The sequence below is a fragment of the Pelophylax lessonae genome, assembly GCF_965119305.1.
Source record: "Pelophylax lessonae genome assembly, chromosome: 5".
Lineage (NCBI taxonomy): Eukaryota > Metazoa > Chordata > Amphibia > Anura > Ranidae > Pelophylax > Pelophylax lessonae.
Window position 1 is genome coordinate 361,988,592 of NC_138772.1, and position 22,998 is coordinate 362,011,589.

The 22,998-nt window shown below is 43.7% G+C and overlaps 1 protein-coding gene across 2 annotated transcripts in view; it reads right to left on the reverse strand.

The window, feature by feature from the left end:
• Positions 1 to 22,998, reverse strand: part of ZNF236 (zinc finger protein 236) — a 358,788-nt gene that overhangs the window by 129,668 nt on the left and 206,122 nt on the right. For both annotated transcript variants that reach the window (XM_082258772.1, XM_082258771.1), the window contains exons 22-25: positions 9,369 to 9,472; positions 4,959 to 5,369; positions 3,399 to 3,544; positions 3,053 to 3,296 (exon numbers count right to left, since the gene is read on the reverse strand). In XM_082258772.1, the coding sequence (XP_082114898.1) occupies positions 3,053 to 3,296; positions 3,399 to 3,544; positions 4,959 to 5,369; positions 9,369 to 9,472 (905 nt within the window). The remainder of the gene's footprint in view (positions 1 to 3,052; positions 3,297 to 3,398; positions 3,545 to 4,958; positions 5,370 to 9,368; positions 9,473 to 22,998) is intronic.

The following is a 22,998-nucleotide window of genomic DNA, read 5'->3' on the forward strand; positions in this document are numbered from 1 at the left end:
GATTTTTAACAGTGGCCCTGAATAGCTATAATATTAAGTCCAAATATCCACACATTCACATTATTAATAAATAAAAATGCACAGTCACGGTGCATATGGTCACTTTAGCAACGTTTCACAATCTTCATACACATTATAATAGCAACCGAATGACAACAACAATAGATCTTTGCAGGACAATGCCCTGAATCCCTGGTGGTTGCCCCATATCCCTGTGCTGCAATCACTGACACCACAGCAGGCCCCTTCCATATGGGGTACAATCCATCTTGCTTGGCAGAGGATCTAACCACTGATTCCCTGCTGATTGGAGCAGAGCGGGCAGATGGCAGGTCCATGTCTGCTCCTGCGCTGCTCTATGGGCAGCTGGGAGTAAACTGACCAGCTGTCCATTTCCCCCCAACTGCGCTCCAATCCCATCCACCTAGACGTAGGATAACAGGTTGCCCCTCATTCTTTTTAGCGGACTGGACTGGAAATAGGCAGGGCTAAATGGAGCCTTTAAACAAGTCCACCTGAAAAACCGAGAGGCTGACCTTTTTGGACCCTTTGTGTAAAAGGGGACATAAACAGAAAACTTCTGAATCGAGGAAATATATCCCCATAGTTGCCAAGTGTCCTAGATCTGCCAGGACAATCCCATTTTCTAGACAGCTGTCCTGCAGCGGCTTTGTCCTGACCTAATGTATGTCCCAGAATCCAAGCAGTGGGGGATCGCACTGTACTGTACATCCCTGGGCAATTTAAAGAATAATTCCAGGCATAGGCTATATTTTACATAGTTACATTGTTCCAGTTTGGACCAATGTAACTATGTAGTGTATATACCATACCTGGCTGATGCCCCAGAAGCTGTAGAGAAAGGAACTGGGCAATCTGCCCTCAATCCCTTTCTTTATCTCAAAAGTGAGGCATCAGAGTTCTTTTTAGACCCGTATTTCACCAAAGCCCCCCAACAGGGCTCCTAAAAAATTATAAAAAAGAATATTGTAAAAAATAATACAATTTTAAAAGATAATTTAAAAAGAAAAATTAAAAAAACTACTGACACCGTCCACTGCCCTACCATCTCTAACCTCTGCCCTACTGAAATCGTCCTGTTCGGGAAGGTGGGGCGGCAAACAAAGTCTTTGCCCCGGTTGAAAGAATGTCTAGCTTTGCCACTGTGAATAGATGTTTCTGTCTAGCTCTGTTGAATGGCAGATACACAAGGAGCAGCCACCGAGGAGAAGGCATGACAATGGTTCTTGCAGCAAAGTTCCTGCAGGGGAGGCTGACAAAATATTGCTGCCATCTTCATAAGAAGAAACATAAGGGAATCAATCTAAAATCAAACCTCCCTACCCCCTCCCCCAAGAAGGCTTTGAAAAAAGATGCCAGTCTTTCACATCCTGTACCATGTAATAGCTCCACAAGCTGATTTATTTCAGTATTGCTGGGAGTGACATCACCGGACAAGAAGTCAGGTAGTGGTAGCTTTCATGTAAGGCTTCTCACACAGGTATTTTGCTTTATAAAGGGTAGAATAGCTAACCAGTGCTGTGCATATTTCTAAATGGGGTGGTACTTGTGAAATGATAGTTTGAAGTGACTTTTCAGGGTGGATCATTGTGTTGAGATGCTTTGTTGGCATCATCAAATGACTACAATGTGCTGAAAATTGACAGGGATGTTCGCTTCGCTGACAAGTGTGCAGTTCTATCCTGCAGTTACATGTGGATCAGTATTTTATAGACTGTATACATGATCTTAATATATAAAGCATGACAATACCCTGTAGGCATAAGGGGTGGTACTGAAGTAATACTTTGCAGCCATAATATTCTTCAAGGTGACCTTGCAGCTAATTAACATGGTAAAAATAGTTTGATTCTAACCGCTGCATAACCACCCCACCTAAGTATGCCACTGCATGTGCCCAACTGCCATAGGCCAGCTTACCTTCTGCTAGTAGGTCTGTCCCACTGTAGGTTTTTCTATGTCCTCCCCTCTCCCTCCTGCCTCATTACAGCTGCTGGCTTTTTCTCTTTTAAGTCAAATGTGGCAGTCTGAAGAAGAGGGCGGATTACAGTGCTGTGACGGTTGGCTGAAGGGCGGTGCTGGTTGGCTGAAGAGTCTGTAATATTACTGACACATATGTCCGTAATATACATTCACAGACAGCAGTAAAACTCATACATTTTTACAAACTGTTCGTGAAGTGAAGTAATAAATCGCTGGCAATGCTAAAAAGATTCTTAAAGGATATGTTCACTTTTTAGAAAAAAACAAATAAATGCACGTTTTGTTTTGCAGGTAAAAAATGTGCAATCTTTTTTTTTTTTTGGAGCCTGTAAAGTATTGCACCAGCAATCCTCAGATCGCTAGTGCCATGCAGGTCTCTTGTGGATCTGTCAGTGTATCTGTGTTCCCGTAGCAAGCCGACAGCTGCAAAGGATGTTGGGGCTTGTAGTTCATTCACACACAGAGCGAAGCCCCGCACAGCCACACTGATTTCAAAAAGTGACAGCTAGTACGAAGAACTTCTCCCTAAACTGCTGTGACTGGGGGGGGGGGGGGGGATCAGGCAGAGGCTGCAGCAAGGGAGGGGGGGGAATCGGGTAGCTGCTGCAGCATTGGGAACCCTAAAAATGGGTGGAACTTGTAATATATTCCCAAGGGTGAAGGTATCCTTTAATGTTGGAGAAGGAATCATTTAAAAAAAAAAAACACTTGTGTCTTCGCCACTTGGGTCCAGGTTTATATTTTTCTCCAGTCTACGTGTAGATTTATGGCTTGTGTAACAACAAAGGAGACCATAAGGATATGGGAGGGCTCTACCTTCCATTAATGATCATCAGAGCCAACTGAGGTGTAATTAGCGCATCTTGAAGATGCCTGTAACTAAACAACTGTCACCATAACGAAAGTGTTTACACATGAATAAATGTCAAATGATGGCCGAAACAGATTTTTTTGCACAGGAGCTCCCTGTAATCTGTGTCCGCCACTACTCAAATCAGAAGAAATTTTGTGGAGAAGCAATGACAAAAAAAATATATTGAAAACTTACTTGTGCTGCTGGAACCCAACACAGATTCTTGTTCATTGATAGGTGTAATAGTTAGGTTGGAGGAGGATGCTGTGCAAGGCTGCAGAGACAAGCTTGCTATAGGCTGAAGTACTACATTTGCTGGCACAGCATTATCATTTGTCTGCAGTGTGCTGGTAGCTTGTGCTGCACCAGAGTCTCCAGGGAGAGCTTGAGGTATAATATTGCTATGCTGCAGCGTTTGCTGTAATAGGCTGGGATCAATCTAGAAATACAAATGCAAGAAAGACAAATATATATATATAAACTGTTAAGTTCAGGAATACAAAACATCATTGCTACTTTAATTTCTTGGGAATGTTGATACCTGCAGTGTAATATTGTTGATGCTTGTGGCATCAATTCCAGAAATTTGAACATTCTGTCCAACCAGGTTGGCAGCCAACTGTAGCTGAATTCCTTCCAGAGTGGTCAAGCTACAATCGGACAGTGACACTGTTAAATCCCCAGCAGCTGTAAAATATAAGAAGGAAATATAAAACATAGTTTACAAAAAATATCCCATTTAATCGTGTTTAGCCCCAATGTTCCCTGACCTTGCTACCCTTTACGTACAACAGTACCATCACCTGTGATTCATCAGAAGACTTACATTTTTATTAATTTGTTTACTATGTTTATGTAGGTTTGCATTTACAGTACTTTGTTACTATTCAAAAAATGGTCAACTATTGTGCAACTAATAACAGTTTTTGTTTTGTGGTTTTGCTTTAAAAGGTTTTGGGCTAATCCATTTACTACAAGATGCACATAGTGAAGCTGGCAGTGCTCATATGATTCAGTAATCATTACAGGGAGTGGGTTTTAGTGTTTGTTAGCTTTCATTGCATGGTGGCAGTACAAATTGTAAGGCAATAAGAAAAGCAAAAGTCAGCAAAACCTCATACTGTTTGTGAGCTATTTAGTGTCTCCAAGTGCCTGAGCACACTGACACTGGTTAATTTAATGTTTAGTAAAAACTGATAACCAGCTCAGAAATGTTCAGCTGTAATACACACACACACAAACAGGAACGCATGCATACACAAACCTTTTATGCAATGTTCTGACCTTATTAGAGTACAGGTAATCAGGCAATAACAAAACATACATACTACGTTACTCATCTACTATGAACTCCAATACTCCAGTACGTCTGAAGATCATTACAGGGAGTGGGTTTTAGTGTTTGTTAGCTTTCATTGCATGGTGGCAGTACAAATTGTAAGGCAATAAGAAAACAAAGGTCAGCAAAACCTCATACTGTTTGTGAGCTATTTATGCCTCGTTTCCACTGAGCGGAACGGTTCGGGTCGGTACAGTTTGGAAGGGTTAGAATGGTCCGGTCTATTCAGGTGAGCGTTTCCACTGCAAGTCGGGCCACCAGGGACCATGCGGGGTTTACACCAAATGAGGTGTTTGTTTTGCTCTTTCATTTGACGTGAGCATTGAAGTTTTCCTGTCCGCCAATCAGTGGAATCTATCGTGTGACGCCAGTAGCTCCGCCCTAACCGAACCGTTCCATTTCCTATGGCCCTACATCTGAAGCAGGACCAGGAATGGAGCGGTTTGGTTCGCTTGTATGGGCCACTTTCATAATGGAAACACTTAAATTAGCGTACCGTACCGAACTGACCCGAACCGATCCGCTCAGTGGAAACGAGGCATTAGTGTCTCCAAGGCAATAACAAAACATACATACTACGTTACTCATCTCATCTACTATGCACTCCAATACTCCAGTACGTCTGAAGATCAACTATAAGCTGCTGTTATGGATGCAAAGAAATTTGTAGGAACAATGTGAACTTAGCAAAATGAACTGATTGTAACATCCTGTTTCTAAATAGTTTAACCACTGTTTGTATGCCCATGACAACAGTAATACCTGATACAGATGCAGGAAGAATGGCTTGACCAACCAGTCCCTGCTGAAGCAAACTCTGATCAAACTGGCTGGAAAGCACTGAGCTGTTTGTGATGAAGACACTTGGGTCTGTGGCAGATGCGTTTAGTAGGTTTATTGGCTGGAGAGACTCCACTGTGCTGGAAGATGTACTGGTTGCAGAGACTGTAGCTTGAGGAAGGTGCCTGCGCACAACTGGCTTCCTGACCCTTTTAGCATCGGATTTATAATGGCACTGTATGTGAGTTTTCCTACGGCCAGATGTCCGGAATCGCATGTCACAATGAGGACATTTAAAAGGCTTTGCACCAGTGTGCAGGCGCATGTGTACTTTAAGACTGCCTTTAGTTGAGAAGGAATTAGCACAGACATGACAATTGAAGAGTTTTTGACCTGTAAAATATGTAAGAAATATTTGCATAAAAACATGTGAAAAAAATGAAGGAAAGAAAACATTTTTTTTTTATATTGTTTACACAACATTTAGACCCCGTTCACACTGGGGCGACCTGTCAGGCGACCTGGTCGTCTGACAGGTCGCCTGCCATAGAGAAGCTGTGGACCCGTTCTAATAGGAGCGACACAAGTCGCTCCGTCTTAGAAAAAGCGTCCGGAGCTTCTTTGGGGCGACCCAGAGCGACCTGCATTGACTTCAATGTTATGAAGTCCGTGCCGGCCGCTCCGAGGTTGCGGTGCGAGCTGCGCACCGCGACCTGTGAGGTCGCCCCGGCAAGTAGCGTCGCCCCAGTGTGAACGGGGTCTTATTGTTGATGTAACATTCCACTCTCATGTAAGTAGGAGTTATTTTGATGTGAACTATATTGTTTGAACATTTATCTTTTTATTGTTAGCACCTTAAAGTCTGTTGAAAAAGCTCTGCCCGCGATCGAGTTGAGACGTGTCACACACACACACTTTTCTTCAGCAACATAATACTTGACCAATGCGTCTGTGTCTTCTGCCATACATACAGTATCACTTTTTGCCAATCATGCGGATAACACTGTACTGAATGAATATGGGGTGGTGGCTGTACTATGCACTCAACTATTGAGTGTTTTTTATCACATTCATTTTACATTCAATACTGAATAAACAAATGCTATTTTATCTATACTAATAACTTTTTTGCTCATTCCTGATGATTCGTGCACCTTAAGAGACTCACATATTTAATATATTTTTGAGTGTTTTAGATTTGTAGCATAGAAAATTCCATATCTGTCAGGCACTGCTCCTTGCCTGGTTTCTGCCATTTATACCTGAATCATGGAAAGGTAAGAGGAATCTACACATGAAATTGTAGGCGCGGGAAGAGAAGTCACATAAGGGCCACCAACAATGTGTGAGCTGGAATAAGACTACTTTATATACACCATGTTCAGTCTGTTTTTACTAGGGATCAGTTCAGCCAACATAACATCATTTTCCACCAATATCAATCTGAAAAACTCAACAGTTATATATAGATTCTCTATTATAAGGATACTAATTTCCAGAAATAAATTGGACTAATTAATTACTAGAAATAGAACACTTGTAAAACCTTTTAATAATGTAGCTAATATTTCAAGATCAATGGTAATGTATACAATGTAAATAATTTGAATAGTGAACTGATGTTTTGTAGATTCTTATAAAAAATGTTATTACCATCCATGTCTAATAAACCAAAATCATAAAATATTAATAATATATACAATAAAACATAAGTTGAACTGTAACAGAATAATTTTCTCCTAAATGGACTGTTACTCTTGTTCATAAAAATAGGAAGGTGGAAAAATAGTCTAAGAATCCAAAACGTTAAAACATGGAAAATGTGGTTGGAGTAAGAAGTCCATGTATTTCAAGAATCAATATTCCAAACCATAATAAAAAAATTGTATGTTTTTTAAATAACATTAGCTTGCTGCTTCAATGTGTTTATCAAAGTAATTTCCTCAGAAAAGATTGTCAGACATGATCTTAAATTATTGTTCTGTGACCCTAATTCCAACATATGTATTACTATTACAAAAAGCTCACTTTGATAATGGAAACATTATGAAACTCTTCTTTGTTAAAACTCCTGTTCATTTCATTGACTCGTGACACCATATGTATTTGCGCAAAAGCTCTTAGCTAAATAATGGCATCAGTCAGTGTTCTTTTTTTTTAATAATAATGCTTTTCCAAAGTCTTCTAACCTCAGTCTTTTGCTGCCTGTGCCTGTATTTACCCCATCAATTTTCATGTAAAGAAGGGATTCATACAGAAACAATTCTCCAGCCTATAAAAAAAAAAAATAATAGTCAGCAGCTACAAATACTGTAGTTGCTGACTTTTAATAAAAGGACACTTACCTGTCCAGGGTTACTGCGATGTCAGCACCCCAAGTCGATTCGTCCATCGGCTTCGGATGGAGGCGCCGGCATTACAAGTAAGGGAAACCGACAGTGAAGCCCTCAGGTCACAGAGAGCAGGTCAGGTCACAGAGGGCAGGGGGGGAGGAGGAGGGGCCGATGCAAAAGCCGAAATGACATACCTCACCAGAGCGAGGTAGGATGAAAAGAGCAGCTTTAAAACAAAAGGAAAGGTCCAAAACAATAAAAAAATTATATCTAGAAACGAGAGGGGGGCCCTATTATTTAGGACCTAGTTGCATTTTAGCCTGGAACTCCACTTTAAGTTTTTGTTTAGTTGAAATGTTGGTCTGCACAGTATCAAATTATTGCATACTAGCTGGAACTACACTAAAAAGTATAACTCTTTGCTGAATTATGAGGGCTGCACTTGGGATGGACATTGCTACATGTCACTGCTAGAAACAAAGAAGTGACCGCATGCTGCAGGGAGATGCCAATCAATAGCAGTACTTTATGCCATCATGACAGACAATAAGACAGTACTGTGGACATACATTGTTGATGCGTTACACACAATAGCGTGCTATTGTGTGCAATGCGTCAATGATATATGTCTATCCCAATACTGACTGTATTAAAGTATATGTTAAGCTTACACATAGTGTTGCCTGTGTTATTAAAGGGATTGTAAAGGCTGAAGGTTTTATATTTAATGCATTCTATGCATTAGGATAAAAAAAAACCTTCAGTGTGCAGCAGCCCCCCTCAGCCCCACCTAATACGTACCGGAGCCCATCTTTATCCAGCGATGTGGCAGGAGCTTCTCAGCTGCCCGGGACTCCGTGTGATTGGCTCCTGCTGCTATCAAAGTCAGTGAGCCAATCAGGAAAGAGAGGGGGCGGGGCCAGGTCGCGGCTCCCTGTCTGAATGGATACAGGGAGCTGTGACACGGCTTGGGTGCCCCCAAAGCAAGCTGCTTGCTGTGGGGGCACTCAACAGGAGGGAGAAGCCAGGAGCACAGAAGAGGGACCTGAGAAGAGGAGGATTCGGGCCACTCTGTGCAAAACCACCTGCACAGAGCAGGTAAGTGTAACATGTTTGTAATTTTTTAAAAAACGAGACCTAAGAATCACTTTACCCCTTAGCGCCGACGGAACACAAACATGTGGCCTCTGCTTCAGGGGGTTGTACTGGTAATCTTTTAATTGTTTCTTAAAAGGTGGACGAAGGACAAATTCACACTAGTGCGGTGACAGGCGTTTTACCACACTTTAAAATGTCAGTCACGGCTGGGACGCACGTCTGATGCATGTTAACGCTAGGCGCTTATAGCGCTTGAGTGTTTTTCTTTTTAATGGCCAGAATATATTCATATTTCCTGGCCAACAAAATGAATAAAACCATAAGCGCTTAACATGCCTAAATGCTCTAGAAAAAAAAAGCAGCTTAGGAGCATTTTTGCAGCTGCTTTTCTCCTGCAGTAAGAAAAGCAGTAAGAAAAGCCTCAGTGTGCATGTGGCCATAAAGTGTCTGATGGTTGATCTGTTCCTGTTGCTTATAAGAACCAGATTTTCCCACACTGAGCTTGGAGGATGAAAGGAATAATCTCTTTACCCTTTATGTGCATCAATCATCGCTCCTTATTCAGACTCTTGATAAATATGGATTACAGTTTCCTGTTCTCACCTTATCAGTTCATATTTTCAAAAAGGAACAGGATATGAAACTCACTTAATGCTACCGTTCCTCATTATGCACTCCTCTACCTTTACAAGCTTCAAAACAAACTTCTAAACCCAGCTTGACTCCTTCTAAAATGAGTTTTCCTGACATACTTTTCCTTCTATTATTAATAAACCTCTTCAAACCATCAGGGACAGTCACTGTGACAGAATTTGTTTTATCACCTATTTCCCCCACTCATTTCAAGACCGGAGAAAAAATTGTTATGATTTAATAAAAACTGAAACTTGTTTATCCTTGTAAGACATCCTGGTATGCGTGTCATATACTGAAACAATACAATAACATGCTTATTACTAACCTCCATGAGTTTTCACATGGGAATCCAGTGTTGACTTAACTGTAAAGTTCTTTCCACACTCTTCACATTTGAATGGTTTTTCTCCTGTGTGGATGCGAATATGCCTGAAATGAAATGGATAAAATGTATATGATCAAGTTTATATTTACGTGTTCCAATCATTTTATTTATCAATACATGAAAGCAGAAATTTTCAGGGAAATCGCCACACTGTCATTATTACCTGAGCCGTAACATTTACCAAATAAAATGGTTTATTGTTCGTATAAAAAAAAAAAAAAACCTAATGCTGATCATACACATTGCAAATTTAAATTCATCACAAATACATTCAATAAGCTGTTGATCGCATAAAAATGATTAAATGGTTTGAGACAACCAATGTGCAACATTTTACCTATATTAAAGTGCACATAAAACTCTAATATGAACTTCTCTTATTTGCACCCTCTGCTTAATATACCGTTCAAAGTGTTTTGTCATATACATTTGATGTGTGACATATACCTGGTAATTTTGCCAGGTATCTTGCAAACAGATCTGAGCTTCCTTCCTCTGCACAAATAGGGGTTGTGGAGATGAGGAAAGGTCAGAAATGAAGAAGACAGGGCCGAAAACACGTTTAGGAATTCAGAACTGCGTTGTCATGTCTAAGTGAAAGGTACAAGCACACTATATTTCTGGTGCATGTACTTGCAACATCATGTAATAAAAGCAGAGAGAAAACATGAGGAAATGTGCATGCATTCCAAATATTATTGTATTTGCCTTAATACACTTTAAAAGTATAACAAAAACAAAGCTTTTAATTTAGTTTTAGATAGAGTGTAGAGGAATTAGAACACCTATCAGGTTTTAATTGCAGTCTGTTCCCCTTTAGGGAGATTCACCCTCTCTTTTTTTCTCATGTTTACGGTTATCACTGAAAGTAAAAGAAAATCACACATTTTGAGCTGTCCTCAGAAAAAATTTAGAAGGGAAATCTTCCAATAGGGACACTAGTTCTAGTGACAACCAGAGATTCCCCCACTTTGGTGGAATTCTCTCTCACTTTCTTTTTTTTGCTATGAGAAAATCTCCCCAATAGGGAGATACATGACAGGGGTTATAATAACCCTCCCTTACTTCATCCAAAAAGAAAAAAAGAAAAGTTTTGCCTTTAGTTCTACTTGAACTATTTCACAGTGTGAGTAAAAAACTGATTTTTGTAAAATCTTACCGTAAAATCCTTTTCTCTTAGCTCATTGACAGACGTAGTCCTCTGTGATTCAACACCCTCGGGTTATGCTGCCCTCTACAGGAGTAGGACTAGACAGGAAAGAAAACGTTCTGGCCACACCCTAGGGGCAGTCCCAGAGGGTATATCCTCTCACTTCCTGCTCTAGCAAATCAGTTATGTCACAAAGCAGTGTTTAGAGAATTTAACCCAACCCAACTCAAAAACAGAGGGGCGGGTACTATGTCTGTCAATGAGCTAAGAGAAAAGGATTTTACGGTAAGATTTTACAAAAATCAGTTTTTCTCTGTCGCTCATTGACAGACGTAGTCCTCGGTGATTCAACACCCTCGGGACGTCCCAAAGCAGTACCACAAATGAGGGGTGGGAAAATGGAAATCAAATCCAATCTAGAAGGCCCAACCGGTGCCAACTAGAAGTTTACAATGCTCATCCTCAGTGATGAGACTCAACAGAAATTTTTCAACAGAAAAAAACCCCCGAGGTAGACCACCGGTCTCCTCAAATTGCGGCCTGCAAAACCTTGCGGCCAAATGAGGCATCCGCCGATGCCATCACATCAATCTTATAAAATTTTGTAAAGGTATGTACCGACGACCAGGTGGCCGCCTTACATACCTGGACCACTGACGCCTGATGGCGATAGGCCCAGGAAGTACTGAGCGCTCGAGTGAAGTGCGCCCTAACAGGGAACGGAGGATTCCGACCCTTAATAGAATAAGCCTGTACCACCATCTGACTGATCCATCTAGATATGGTCGTGGCAGACACAGGCAATCCCCTTCAAGGGCTATCCGTGATCACAAAAAGTGAGTCCGTCTTACGAAAACCACTTTAGGAAGGAAGGATGGATTCGGAAGAAGAACCACCTTATCCCTATGAACCACCAGATCTGGGGAACGACAGGATAATGCGGCCAGTTCTGACACCCTGCGTACAGAAGTAATGGCCACCAAGAAGGCCACCTTCTGGGATAATGTAAGCAAGGGAATCTCCCTAATATCTTCAAAGAGAAGTTTCTGAAGAACAGACCACACTAAATTAAGATCCCAGGCGGTAAGGGTGCGCGCACTGGCGGAGCCAGATGTCGCACCCCCTGGATGAAATTCCGCACCAAGGAATGATTAGCCAAAGGTTTCTTGAAAGAAGATTGCTAACACCGAAAACCTGACCCTTGATCGTGCTCAAGGATAGTTTCTGCTCAACCCCTTGTTGCAGACAGACCAAAATTCGGGTCACCGAATAGGTATGTGGGGGAAATCCAATAGATTCACACCACGCAATATAAGACTTCCATGTGCTGGAAGTGGCTTTCCTTGCTTTAACTGGAGGTAGGAATAACTGAAGCTGACACTCCCTTGTCCTTCAGTACCTGGGTCTCAATGGCCAGGCCATTAAGCCAGCGACTGTAAAGCAAGATGGAAGATCGGTCCCTGAGACCGCAATCCCCCTGAGAGGAAGTCTCCAAGGAGCGTCCGCGACTAGCCTCACCAAGTCGGCGTACCAGGCTCGACGAGGTCAGTCCGGAATTTCCAGAATAACTGGAATTCCCTCCACCTCTATCCTGCGAAGAAGTTCCCGCAGCAACTTGAGAGGATGGAAGGCATGCCGTAGCTGATACTGCCCCCACGGGGCAATCAGCGTTTCTGTTGCGTCCGCTAGAGGATCGCGGTGCGAGCTACAAACCTCCGCACCTTCCTGTTGAGCCAAAGTGCCAACAGATCCACATCCGGGATGTCCCAATGAAGGGACAGCTAGTGAAAAACCTCTGGATGAAGAGGCCATATGCGATTGGATCCGAATCGGGCTGCTCTAGAGCTGCTCGATCCAGTAAATCAGACAAAATCTGATCGTTCTCAGTTCCGATACCCTTATTGGTAATCTGGATACTATCGGAAGAAATGACTTCCCCTGGTTGAGCATCGGAGACTTCCTGGTCCGCTTGCTCAGCCGGATCCGATTGTCCAGGGAATCGGAATTCTGATTCCTATTAAAAAAGAATCTCCTTCAGGAGAATTCGGGTATGAGACTGGGTATACGGTACTGCCTCTAAGAAGGCCACCATCAGTCCCAGCCAATTGACGGACAGCAACATCCGAATCGTTGACTGAACCTTCTGGAGTTTCTCCGCAAGGAGAAACTCTCTTGCCCAGGATGTATCCAACCTTAGGCCCAGATAGTTCAGTCTCCTGGTGGGAACCAGGGATGACTTTGGGAAAGCGAAAAAACGCTGATGTCCTGCGATGATGGGGATATAAAGATAGGCCTCCTAAATGTCTATGGACGCCAGGAAATCCCCTTGATGCAGGGAGGCCACCACTGTACGGATGGACTCTATTTCTTCCCAAGTCCAGATTTGGACGCACCTTGCCCTCTTTCCTGGGCATTGTGAATAGGTTCGAATAGAACCCCTGAAACCGTTCAATGTTAGAAGGGAAGAATCGCACCGGTGGAAGTGATTGAAACTCGATCCTGTGTCCTCCAGAAACCGGTGAAGACATCCCCCCACCCCAGAGATGGGTAGGGGCGCATCAGGCTGTATTCTTCAGGCTTGGCTGAGCTGGACTTTTTGTTTAGCCGACCAGCGCCCTTTGAAACCCCTCTAAAGGGGCTTTGGAGGGTTTCGCCTTATCGCCCGCCCTCGCGGAACGAACAACTCTTTATGAGCAGAAAAGGAAGGTCCTCGTTAGTTACGAGGTCCTTTTATCCTAACGGTCTGTGGCAAGACAGCAGGTGGTACCGTCTATCCTCTAAAGAGGAATTCCTCAAACGGATAGCACCTAGTCATGCGTTTGGAAATAACAGGGGTTCGTTTCAAAACGACCCCATTTGGGTAAAGGAAAATCCTTCGCCCTTTTGGTAGGCTAACAAGTACCAAAAAGGAATCTCAGTGTCAGCTACCTCTGCCGGTGTAACCTCAAGACTAAAGGTTTCCCGGAAGGACACAACTAGTGCATCCACCACTCTTGTGCTATGGCGGAGGCAGAAACGTGCTCCTTACTGCTGAGGAGATCTTACATGAGACAACAGCCCCCTAGGAGGGACCTGCAACTGTATTGACCAGCTCCGAATCCGTATCTGAAGTATCTGATAAATAATAGGGGTAGGCGGGGGTCGCTTCTTGACCCCCGTCCCTGACAGGCCACCTCCACCCGGGATACCAAAGACTCCAAAACTGCCCATAATGCATTAAAAACAAGTGGGGTACTGGAGGGTCCTGCGGCCACCTTGAGGGGATCAGGTGGGGATACCTATGCGGCAGGGTCAATGATTATACAAGACACTTGCCAGCGACAAAAAATGACAAAGTAAAAAACTTTTTTTTTTTTTTTTTTGTGTCCCCCAGTCGCAACAGCGCCCCTCAGTGTTACCTGCCTTTTTTGACCCCACAGAGAGAGAGAGAGAGACCCCAAGGCTCATCCCTGATGCACAGAAGTTTTCATCAGCTTGCTCAGTGCTGTCCTGTTACAGACAGGAAGTCTTTGGCCCTATTTCCTGGGTAAAGGAGGCGGCTCCGCCCCTTAACACGCCTGCCGGCGCCTCCCCCTGGCTTCACGAGGTGTTTGAGTCACCTCAAACATGGCCGCCCCCATGCTGGAGACACGAGGCTACACCAAAATGGCGGCCTCGTGCGATCTACCAGACAATGGCGGTGGCCTGCACAGAATAGCGGCATGTCTGCAGAAGGATCTCGGCCTCACAACCCTTCACCCTCATGGTGGTCAGCGTGGTCGGCGGTACCGGACCCTGGCGGGCCGTATGCGGTCCGTGGCCGTCGGGAGGCATCTGCTTAGCTGGAGGAATGATCTGGAATGCAGTATACATGTATAGATATCGCCCTGTGGCTTCTGACAGGTAGGATACCTTATACTATCACAGTAAAGTTCTAGTACTGCCACTGACTACAATCATTTTCACATTTTTACAATTAGATTGTCAGCTCCTAAACCAAGCCTTCTGGCTTCTTGTACACAAAAATCACACTCAATTAGGGGGATCTGTGACATGTTATAGGATAGAGGGGAACCCATCCTTACCATTACAGAGAGGGGCCCGCGTTCACTACAAGACCCGTCAGGGGGAAAGGGGGAACATACTACTCACCATACCGGAACCAGGTGGGCGCCAACTCCTGACAGTACCCCTCTCCACCGAGTTAGGAGGGCTGTCGACCAATACGGACGCCATGACTCATGGTCTTTGGCGTTTCAGCGAGACGTTTAACTCGCAGGGTCAGTCCCCGTCCAGTGGGACTATGTCGCGGCCGACCCAGCGCGGAGCTATGGCCTGCACGCGCTCGTAGGCTGAACTGGGGTGACCACTGGATCTCAACATCCAGCCCGTCGCCCAGTTCAGCTTTCTTGCTTGAAGATCTCACAGGAACACTGGAGAAAAAAAGCGGTCTAAAAAATCTTTTCTAAGAAAAAAATCCTGCCAGGACCGAAGATCCCAGCAAGGTATCTAGGTCCTTACTCCTAACTAGACAGAAAAAAACTGATTTGCTAGAGCAGGAAGTGAGAGGATATACCCTCTGGGACTGCCCCTAGGGTGTGGCCAGAACGTTTTCTTTCCTGTCTAGTCCTACTCCTGTAGAGGGCAGCATAACCCGAGGGTGTTGAATCACCGAGGACTACGTCTGTCAATGAGCGACAGAGAAAATGCATTTTAGGCTCTCTGGATCCATGTTATATACAGTGGGTATGGAAAGTATTCAGACCCCCTTAAATTTTTCACTCTTTGTTATATTGCAGCCATTTGCTAAAATAATTTAAGTTCATTCTTCTTCCTCATGAATGTACACATAGCACCCCATACTGACAGAAAAACACAGAATTGTTGACATTGTTGCAGATTTATTAAAAAAGAAAAACTGAAATATCACATGGTCCTAAGTATTCAGACCCTTTGCTCAGTATTTAGTAGAAGCCCCCTTTTGATCTAATACAGCCAGGAGTCTTTTTGGGAAAGATGCAACAAGTCTTTCACACCTGGATTTGGGGATCTTCTGCCATTCCTCCTTGCAGATCCTCTCCAGTTCTGTCAGGTTGGATGGTAAACGTTGGTGGACAGCCATTTTTAGGTCTCTCCAGAGATGCTCAATTGGGTTTAAGTCAGGGCTCTGGCTGGGCCATTCAAGTACAGTCACGGAGTTGTTGTGAAGCCACTCCATTATTTTAGCTGTGTGCTTAGGGTCATTGTCTTGTTGGAAGGTAAACCTTCGGCCCAGAGCACTCTGGAGAAGGTTTTTGTCCAGGATATCCCTGTACTTGGCCGCATTCAACTTTCCCTCGATTGCAACCAGTCGTCCTGTCCCTGCAGCTGAAAAACACCACACAGCATGATGCTGCCACCACCATGCTTCACTGTTGGGACTGTATTGGACAGGTGATGAGCAGTGCCTGGTTTTCTCCACACATACCGCTTAGAATTAAGGCCAAAAAGTTCTATTTTGGTCTCATCAGACCAGAGAATCTTATTTCTCACCATCTTGGAGTCCTTCAGGTGTTTTTTAGCAAACTCCATGCGGGCTTTCATGTGTCTTACACTGAGGAGAGGCTTCCGTCGGGCCACTCTGCCATAAATCCCTGACTGGTGGAGGGCTGCAGTGATGGCTGACTTTCTACAACTTTCTCCCATCTCCTGACTGCATCTCTGGAGCTCAGCCACAGTGATCTTTGGGTTCTTCTTTACCTCTCTCACCAAGGCTCTTCTCCCCCGATAGCTCAGTTTGGCCGGATGGCCAGCTCTAGGAAGGGTTCAGGTCGTCCCAAATGTCTTCCATTTGAGGATTATGGAGGCCGCTGTGCTCTTAGGAACCTTAAGTGCAGCAGAAATCTTTTTGTAACCTTGGCCAGATCTGTGCCTTGCCACAATTCTGTCTCTGAGCTCTTCAGGCAGTTCCTTTGACCTCATGATTCTCATTTGCTCTGACATGCATTGTGATCTGGAAGGTCTTATATAGACAGGTGTGTGGCTTTCCTAATCAAGTCCAATCAGTATAATCAAACACAGCTGGACTCAAATGAAGGTGTAGAACCATCTCAAGGATGATCAGAAGAAATGGAAAGCACCCGAGTTAAATATATGAGTGTCACAGCAAAGGGTCTGAATACTTAGGACCATGTGATATTTCAGTTTTTCTTTTTTAATAAATCTGCAACAATGTCAACAATTCTGTCTTTTTCTGTCAGTATGGGGTGCTATGTGTACATTCATGAGGAAGAAGAATGAACTTAAATGATTTTAGCAAATGGCTGCAATATAACAAAGAGTGAAAAATTTAAGGGGGTCTGAATACTTTCCGTACCCACTGTATATATATATATATATATATATATATATATATATATATATATATATATACACACACACACATTTTTTTTTCTTTTTTTGCAACTAAAGATACTTAAAATTTTCTGTGATCTGTATTAAGACTCACTGACCCGGTACACACAGGCATTAGTTCACAAAAAAGGATTAATAGATATTATCAGAAAGGGTTAAATACAGTTCACAGTCACACTAGTTATGTTGCAAAATCTGGACCTACCTAGGCTGGTTTAAAAAGAGCCATCACATTACGGGCATTCTGGACCAACAGATTCTATGGTTGGATCATATGATTAACGTTGGATGATTTTTTTTAAGCTTGATGATTTCTATTCTTGGCAATCAACATGGTTTTGCATAAGCCACCCCTCTCCTTTTCTTATTATATTTGTTACAATTGAAAAGTGGTATACAGCTTTATACTCAGATAGAAAAAAAATACAATTAAATAAAATAAATAAAATTCTTTTGTTGAAAAAGTAGAGCACCCAGACAACAAATGTTGGCTCAGAGTAAATGTTAAAAAATGAAATCTCAACACTATAAAATGCAGGCCAGTGTAACCAATGCCATACCACAGAATGGGAAACTTTGATTCCTATTTTTCCCTGACCACTGCAAAAAAAAAAAAGTAGTGATAATGACAGCAAACAATGTGTAAAGTTAAAAGACAGTAGATTTTTAAAGCAATATAAGATAAAGCCTAAACGAATGTTTTCAGCTTGGTAAATATACCTATTAAGGAAACGGTTTTGATATTTGTTTCAGTGTAGAACTGTGATAACATTCTACTTAGATTCTTATCATAACATTATTTGAAATGGATGCACAAAATAATCTATTCAAAACATGCTCAAAGCAATTGTGTTTTCAACAATGAAATTTTAGATCCATTTGCTTCATGCATTAATATCAAGAATAACAGGCGGCATATTTATTTCCCGAGTAAAAGCAATTGGATCAGATGAAGATGCAATCAAGACTGACTACTTGAAAAGTAGCTGCAAAATGATGTGACAAAAATATCTGATAATATCATGTATTGTGGAAATTGTTTTTAGTGCAATTCTAATTTCTAAAATGGTAAAACAAAAGTCCTTAAAAAGAATTGAACATGGAATTATTCTTTACAAAGGTGATATGACCTCAATTATGGATAAGCCACAATGTGCAAAATGTTCTCCAGTTCTCTGATGGATGCAGTCATTATCTATCTCTACGTATCTGTCAGCCTAACGTTATTAAGTTGGTTGATCAAGGATTGCTTTAGAATATTTCTTGTATTCTCTTTTTATTATTTTTCGCTTCCTTGTTATTCGCATTGTTCATTATTCTCATTGCAAAAGACATTTGATACTGGACTGACCCAACACCTACAGGTCTTTACTCCACTCTATGGTTGGACAGTGACAGAAACAGCACACTGATAAGCTCATCTATCTGTCACTAAACCTATCAGAATACTTCTAGCACTGCAAAACAGATGTTTGGCTCTTTGTGCTTGTCTGACCTACCCCAGTCAGTGCTCTGCTGTACATGGACTGCAAGAGACTGGTAGCAAGACAAATTCAGGTATTTATAAATACAGAGCTGCATCATTGTGTGTATCTTATATTTGTCTAGAGTTTAGTTTTAACCACTTGCCTACTGGGCACTTTTACCCTCTTCCTACCCAAGCCAATTTTCATCAGGGCTGTCACGCTTTGAATGAAAATTGCGTGGTCAAGTAACACTGTAAACATATGAAATTTTTATCTTTTTTTTCCCACACAAATAGGGCTTTCGTTTGGTGGTATTTAATCACCACTGGTTCTTTTTATTTTTTTGGTAAACAAATGAAAAAAGTTCAAAAATTTTGAAAGAAAAACATATTTTTTACAAAGTTTGGTTTAAAATTTTGCAAACAGGTAATTTTTTTCCTTCACCGATGTGCGCTGATGAGGCTGTACTAATATAAACTGATGGGCAGATGAGGCAGTACTAATGGGCACTGATAGTTTGCACTGATGAGTAATGATAGGCAGCACTGGTGGGCACTGTTGGGACTGCACTATTAATCAGGACACACAACACAAGCTGGTTATCGACTCTTTTCTCCTTTCCTCATGCTGTCAGCGTGAGGAAAGAAAAGCCGATAACTGGCTTGTGTTTAAATCAGTGATCAGCTGTCATTGGACACAGCTGATCATGTAGTAAAGAGCCACTGTTATTGGCCCTTTACCACGATCTGTGATCAGCTGAGTCCAAAGGACTCAGCGATCATAGAGCTTGCCGCAGTGGGAGCACGGGCAGCAATATCACCGGAGGACATCTTATGACAGCCTCCTAGGCAAAGTAAGCCAGTGCTGTAGCTGTCTTTCAGCAATGGCACAAGTGGAAAGTGGTTAAGCAACTGCACTTTTGTACCATGTGATCCGGTGTGGGAAATGCAGTTTGCAACTTGTATTTCGGGTGTCCTTTAGATTGCACTGCAGATCACAAGGGCAGTACAATTTGAATGCAGTGTCCGATTGCGAGGGTTTCCAGCACCACATTAGTGTGAACCTAGCAAACTGCATACTCAATATAAAATATGCTGGATTCAAAGAGCATTATTTAGAAAATTAGTTTAAAGTGGTTATAAACACTTACATAAGTCCACTGAAGTGACAACTCTCAGGTGATACACAGGAATGACACAAATCCTCCTACATAAGCTATATCTGCTTATCTGCAACCCTCTCTTCTCCAGAGCCCTCTACAGTACACAAATCAGATGGAATTTCTCAACTTCCAGGAGGCAGAGGTGAGGATGTCACATCACACACACTGCAAAGCACAAAAAGCTGAGTGTAAACTGATACCTGAGTGGAGGAAGAAGGCACACCACCCTCTACAGCCTTAATGGGAAAGATGCACATCTAAGCCTATGGTAGGGAAAAATGGGATTTTTGACTTACCGTAAAATCCATTTCTCGGATGTTAATTGACGGACACGGCTCCTGATTCTTCTTAACAATTGGGTTATATTGAACCCTACAGGAGTAGGATACTAGGCAGGAAAAAGCTTGACTACGCCTATGGGTGGTCCCAGGGGTATACACCCACTCTCAGCTATAGGCACTCAGTTTTGTTACAAGTAGTGTCAGAAGAAAGCCAACTCCACAGAGGGGTAGGTGCTGTGTCCATCAATGTACATCAGAGAAATGGATTTTACGGTAAGTAAAAAATCCCATTTTCTCTTTTTTTAATTGACGGACAAAGCTCCTAATTGTTCTTAACCTTTGGGACATCCCAAAGCAGTGTTAAACATGAGGGGTGGGAAAAAAGGAGAAAAAAATTCCCAAGGCTAACCATAGCAAATCAGGTAACATGGAGCTCAACCATAAACAACTGGAGCTCACCTAAAAAAAAATACACCATCAAGGAGGACCAGGTCCTCTAAACAGCAGCCAGCAAAACCTGGTGGCCAAAAGAAGCATCCGCATCCACTTTATAAAAATGTCATCACTGACGCTCGATGATGGAAAGCCCAGGAGACACTAAGCTCCCTAGTAGAGTGGTAGAGTGCTCCTTGAAAGGGAAAGGAGGAATCTAACCCCTTGATGGGTCCGTTTGTGAGCACAAATAGAGTCTGACTTCCTAAAAGACCCTGTAGCTGCAAGGTACACCCTAATTGCCCAGACCAAGGTATGAAAGGTAATTTCCTTTGGATGTTTAAGCGCCCCTTCATGCAGAGGCAGCCTTGTCCGCATGTCTGGAAGAGCCCACTCGTGGCTTGCCAGACCAGGTCCTCTTGGAACCTCCAGTGGAGGCCCTGACTCTTGATCCCTTGTGTTGAGACCATGAGGGACGAAAAAACCTCTTCTGAGCCGAGGAGAATGGCCCCCTGTCTATGATGGGGCTCCTTGCCCTTGGTAGCCTGCAGAAGAAGAGTACTCTTCCCCCCCTGTGAGACCCTTAACGACGTCATCCAAGGAAGCTCCAAACAGGCAATACCCTACAAGGGTGGGGGGGGGTAAGATAAGGCCGAAGGAAAACTGTTGATACAGACAGCCTAGAAATCAAAGGAGCCGCATTCAAGAGGCATCACAGATAAACTGTATCCCCTGGACCAACTGATCTGCCAGCTCCGCAAAGACAGGGGGAAGCGGTTTCCCCTCAAGGGCCCGGCGTAAATTTTCAGCCCACTCACTCAGTCAGAGCTTGCGACACCAGGGTAATAGTAATTACCGGTGTTCCGTGAGAAAAACCTACCTGTGAGAAATGCCTACCCTCGTCACTTCCGGGGCACCTACGTCAGCACCTAAGTCATTGAACAGCTGAGGGCCTGACAAGTGCGCATGCTCGGAGGGTATGGATTTATCACGGTAGTGTGTGTAACGTTACACTTGCGGCGCTTACATTAAGACAGCTCCTCTGCAACATGAGTCATCTCCACTCCTTCCCCTGTCACTTCCCTGATCGCGGCTAATAAATATAAAAGCGGATCACGGAGCCGAGATCTCCGTCATTTACATTACATACACCCGCCGCCGCTTTTATATTTATTAGCCGAGATCAGGGAAGTGACAGGGGTAGGAGCGGAGATGACTCATGTTGCAGAGGAGCTGATTTACCCACCGCAAATGTAACGTTACACACACTACCTTGATATATCCATAAACCCCGAGCATGCGCACTTGTCAGCCGCTCAGCTGTTCAATGACGTATCCGCAGCTTTGAGCATGCGCACTGCTACGCTGCTCAGATGTTTCTGACAGGAAGTGACGAGGGTAGGCATTTCTCACGGGGTAGGTTATTCTCACGGAACAACGGCCTAAGTGCCGAACCAGCCACAGCAAACATATGACGGGCTAGAGCCTTCACTCTCCTATGAGCTGGATATTTAAAGGCTGGGGACTCCTCAATTGGAATGAAGGTAGCTTTATTTAACCTGGAAACCAGTGAGTCCACTACAGGTGGGACCGTCCACTTTTAACTTAGTTAGTCCTCATAAGGACACCACAAGAAAAAAGCGATTAGGAACTACTGCGTTTTGGACAACCCCACTGTTTAGTGACAATGTTGTCAAAGTAAGCGAAAAGAGGAACACCCTCGCCTCTTTAGAGGGCCTGTGAGTGCCAAAAGGGACCAGCGCCTCCGATGCAGCATGAGCCGCAAGCTCCTTTTTAATGTGCCAAGCACTGACACAAACAGTGCCTCCACCAGCACCTTTCCATGTGTGGCTAGAGGAGCAGAGGAAACATCCTCACTATCTGAGCAGCAGGGTGTGTGGACGCAGACCCAGTTGGGTCTCTATATACTAAGATCACCCAGAAAACAAAAATCAGGGGAGGTTGCCAACTGCGATCCCGCAAAGGAGACACCAACCAAGGGCCCATGAATGGACCACCTACTGAACCCCACAAAAAAACAATGGGGTTGCCCTCAGAGCCCTCCATAGAGGGCATAATAGGAAATAGCCCTCTTAAAAGGGGCCACCTGCCATGACACGGATGTGCAGGCAAGGTACCCTGTTGGTCCTGCAGCGCTAAAACGGCCAGGTGCCCCAAACAATAATGGCGGCAAGGCTGTCATCATCAAAAAATGGCGCCAAGCTGACCACATGGCTTAGCAGGCCGCAAGCCCCAGCCTAAATTTTTGTGGTGGCCCAGCCGCAAATGCACGAAACCCAGCCCGGCAGATGAACAAAGGAAGAGTGGGGGCTTCAGCTAAATGCAATGAGGCCGCCCCCCAATGCAGCCGTGGCCTAAACTTATGTGGGCGCCCAGCCGTTTGGGCACGATCCCCGTGGAGCTGACCACCCAGGGGTAGTGGAGGGGAGGGCTGATGCCCAAACTGGAGGCAGTGGCTTTAGCCATCTACACAGGGGTGGCCTCACATAGTTTCTGACTAGCAGGTCACAAAGCCGTGGCCTAAATTTTCAGCCGAATCCAGCCGCGTGAGGCGCTACCCGCAGATGCTAAACTATCCACTCCCCCAGACCAACAACCGCTGCAGGGAGCCCAGAGGACCTCCTTGTCCTGGTCACCAAACCCCATGGTGGCCAGAAACCCTGCGCACCAGGAAAACCCTGTCAGC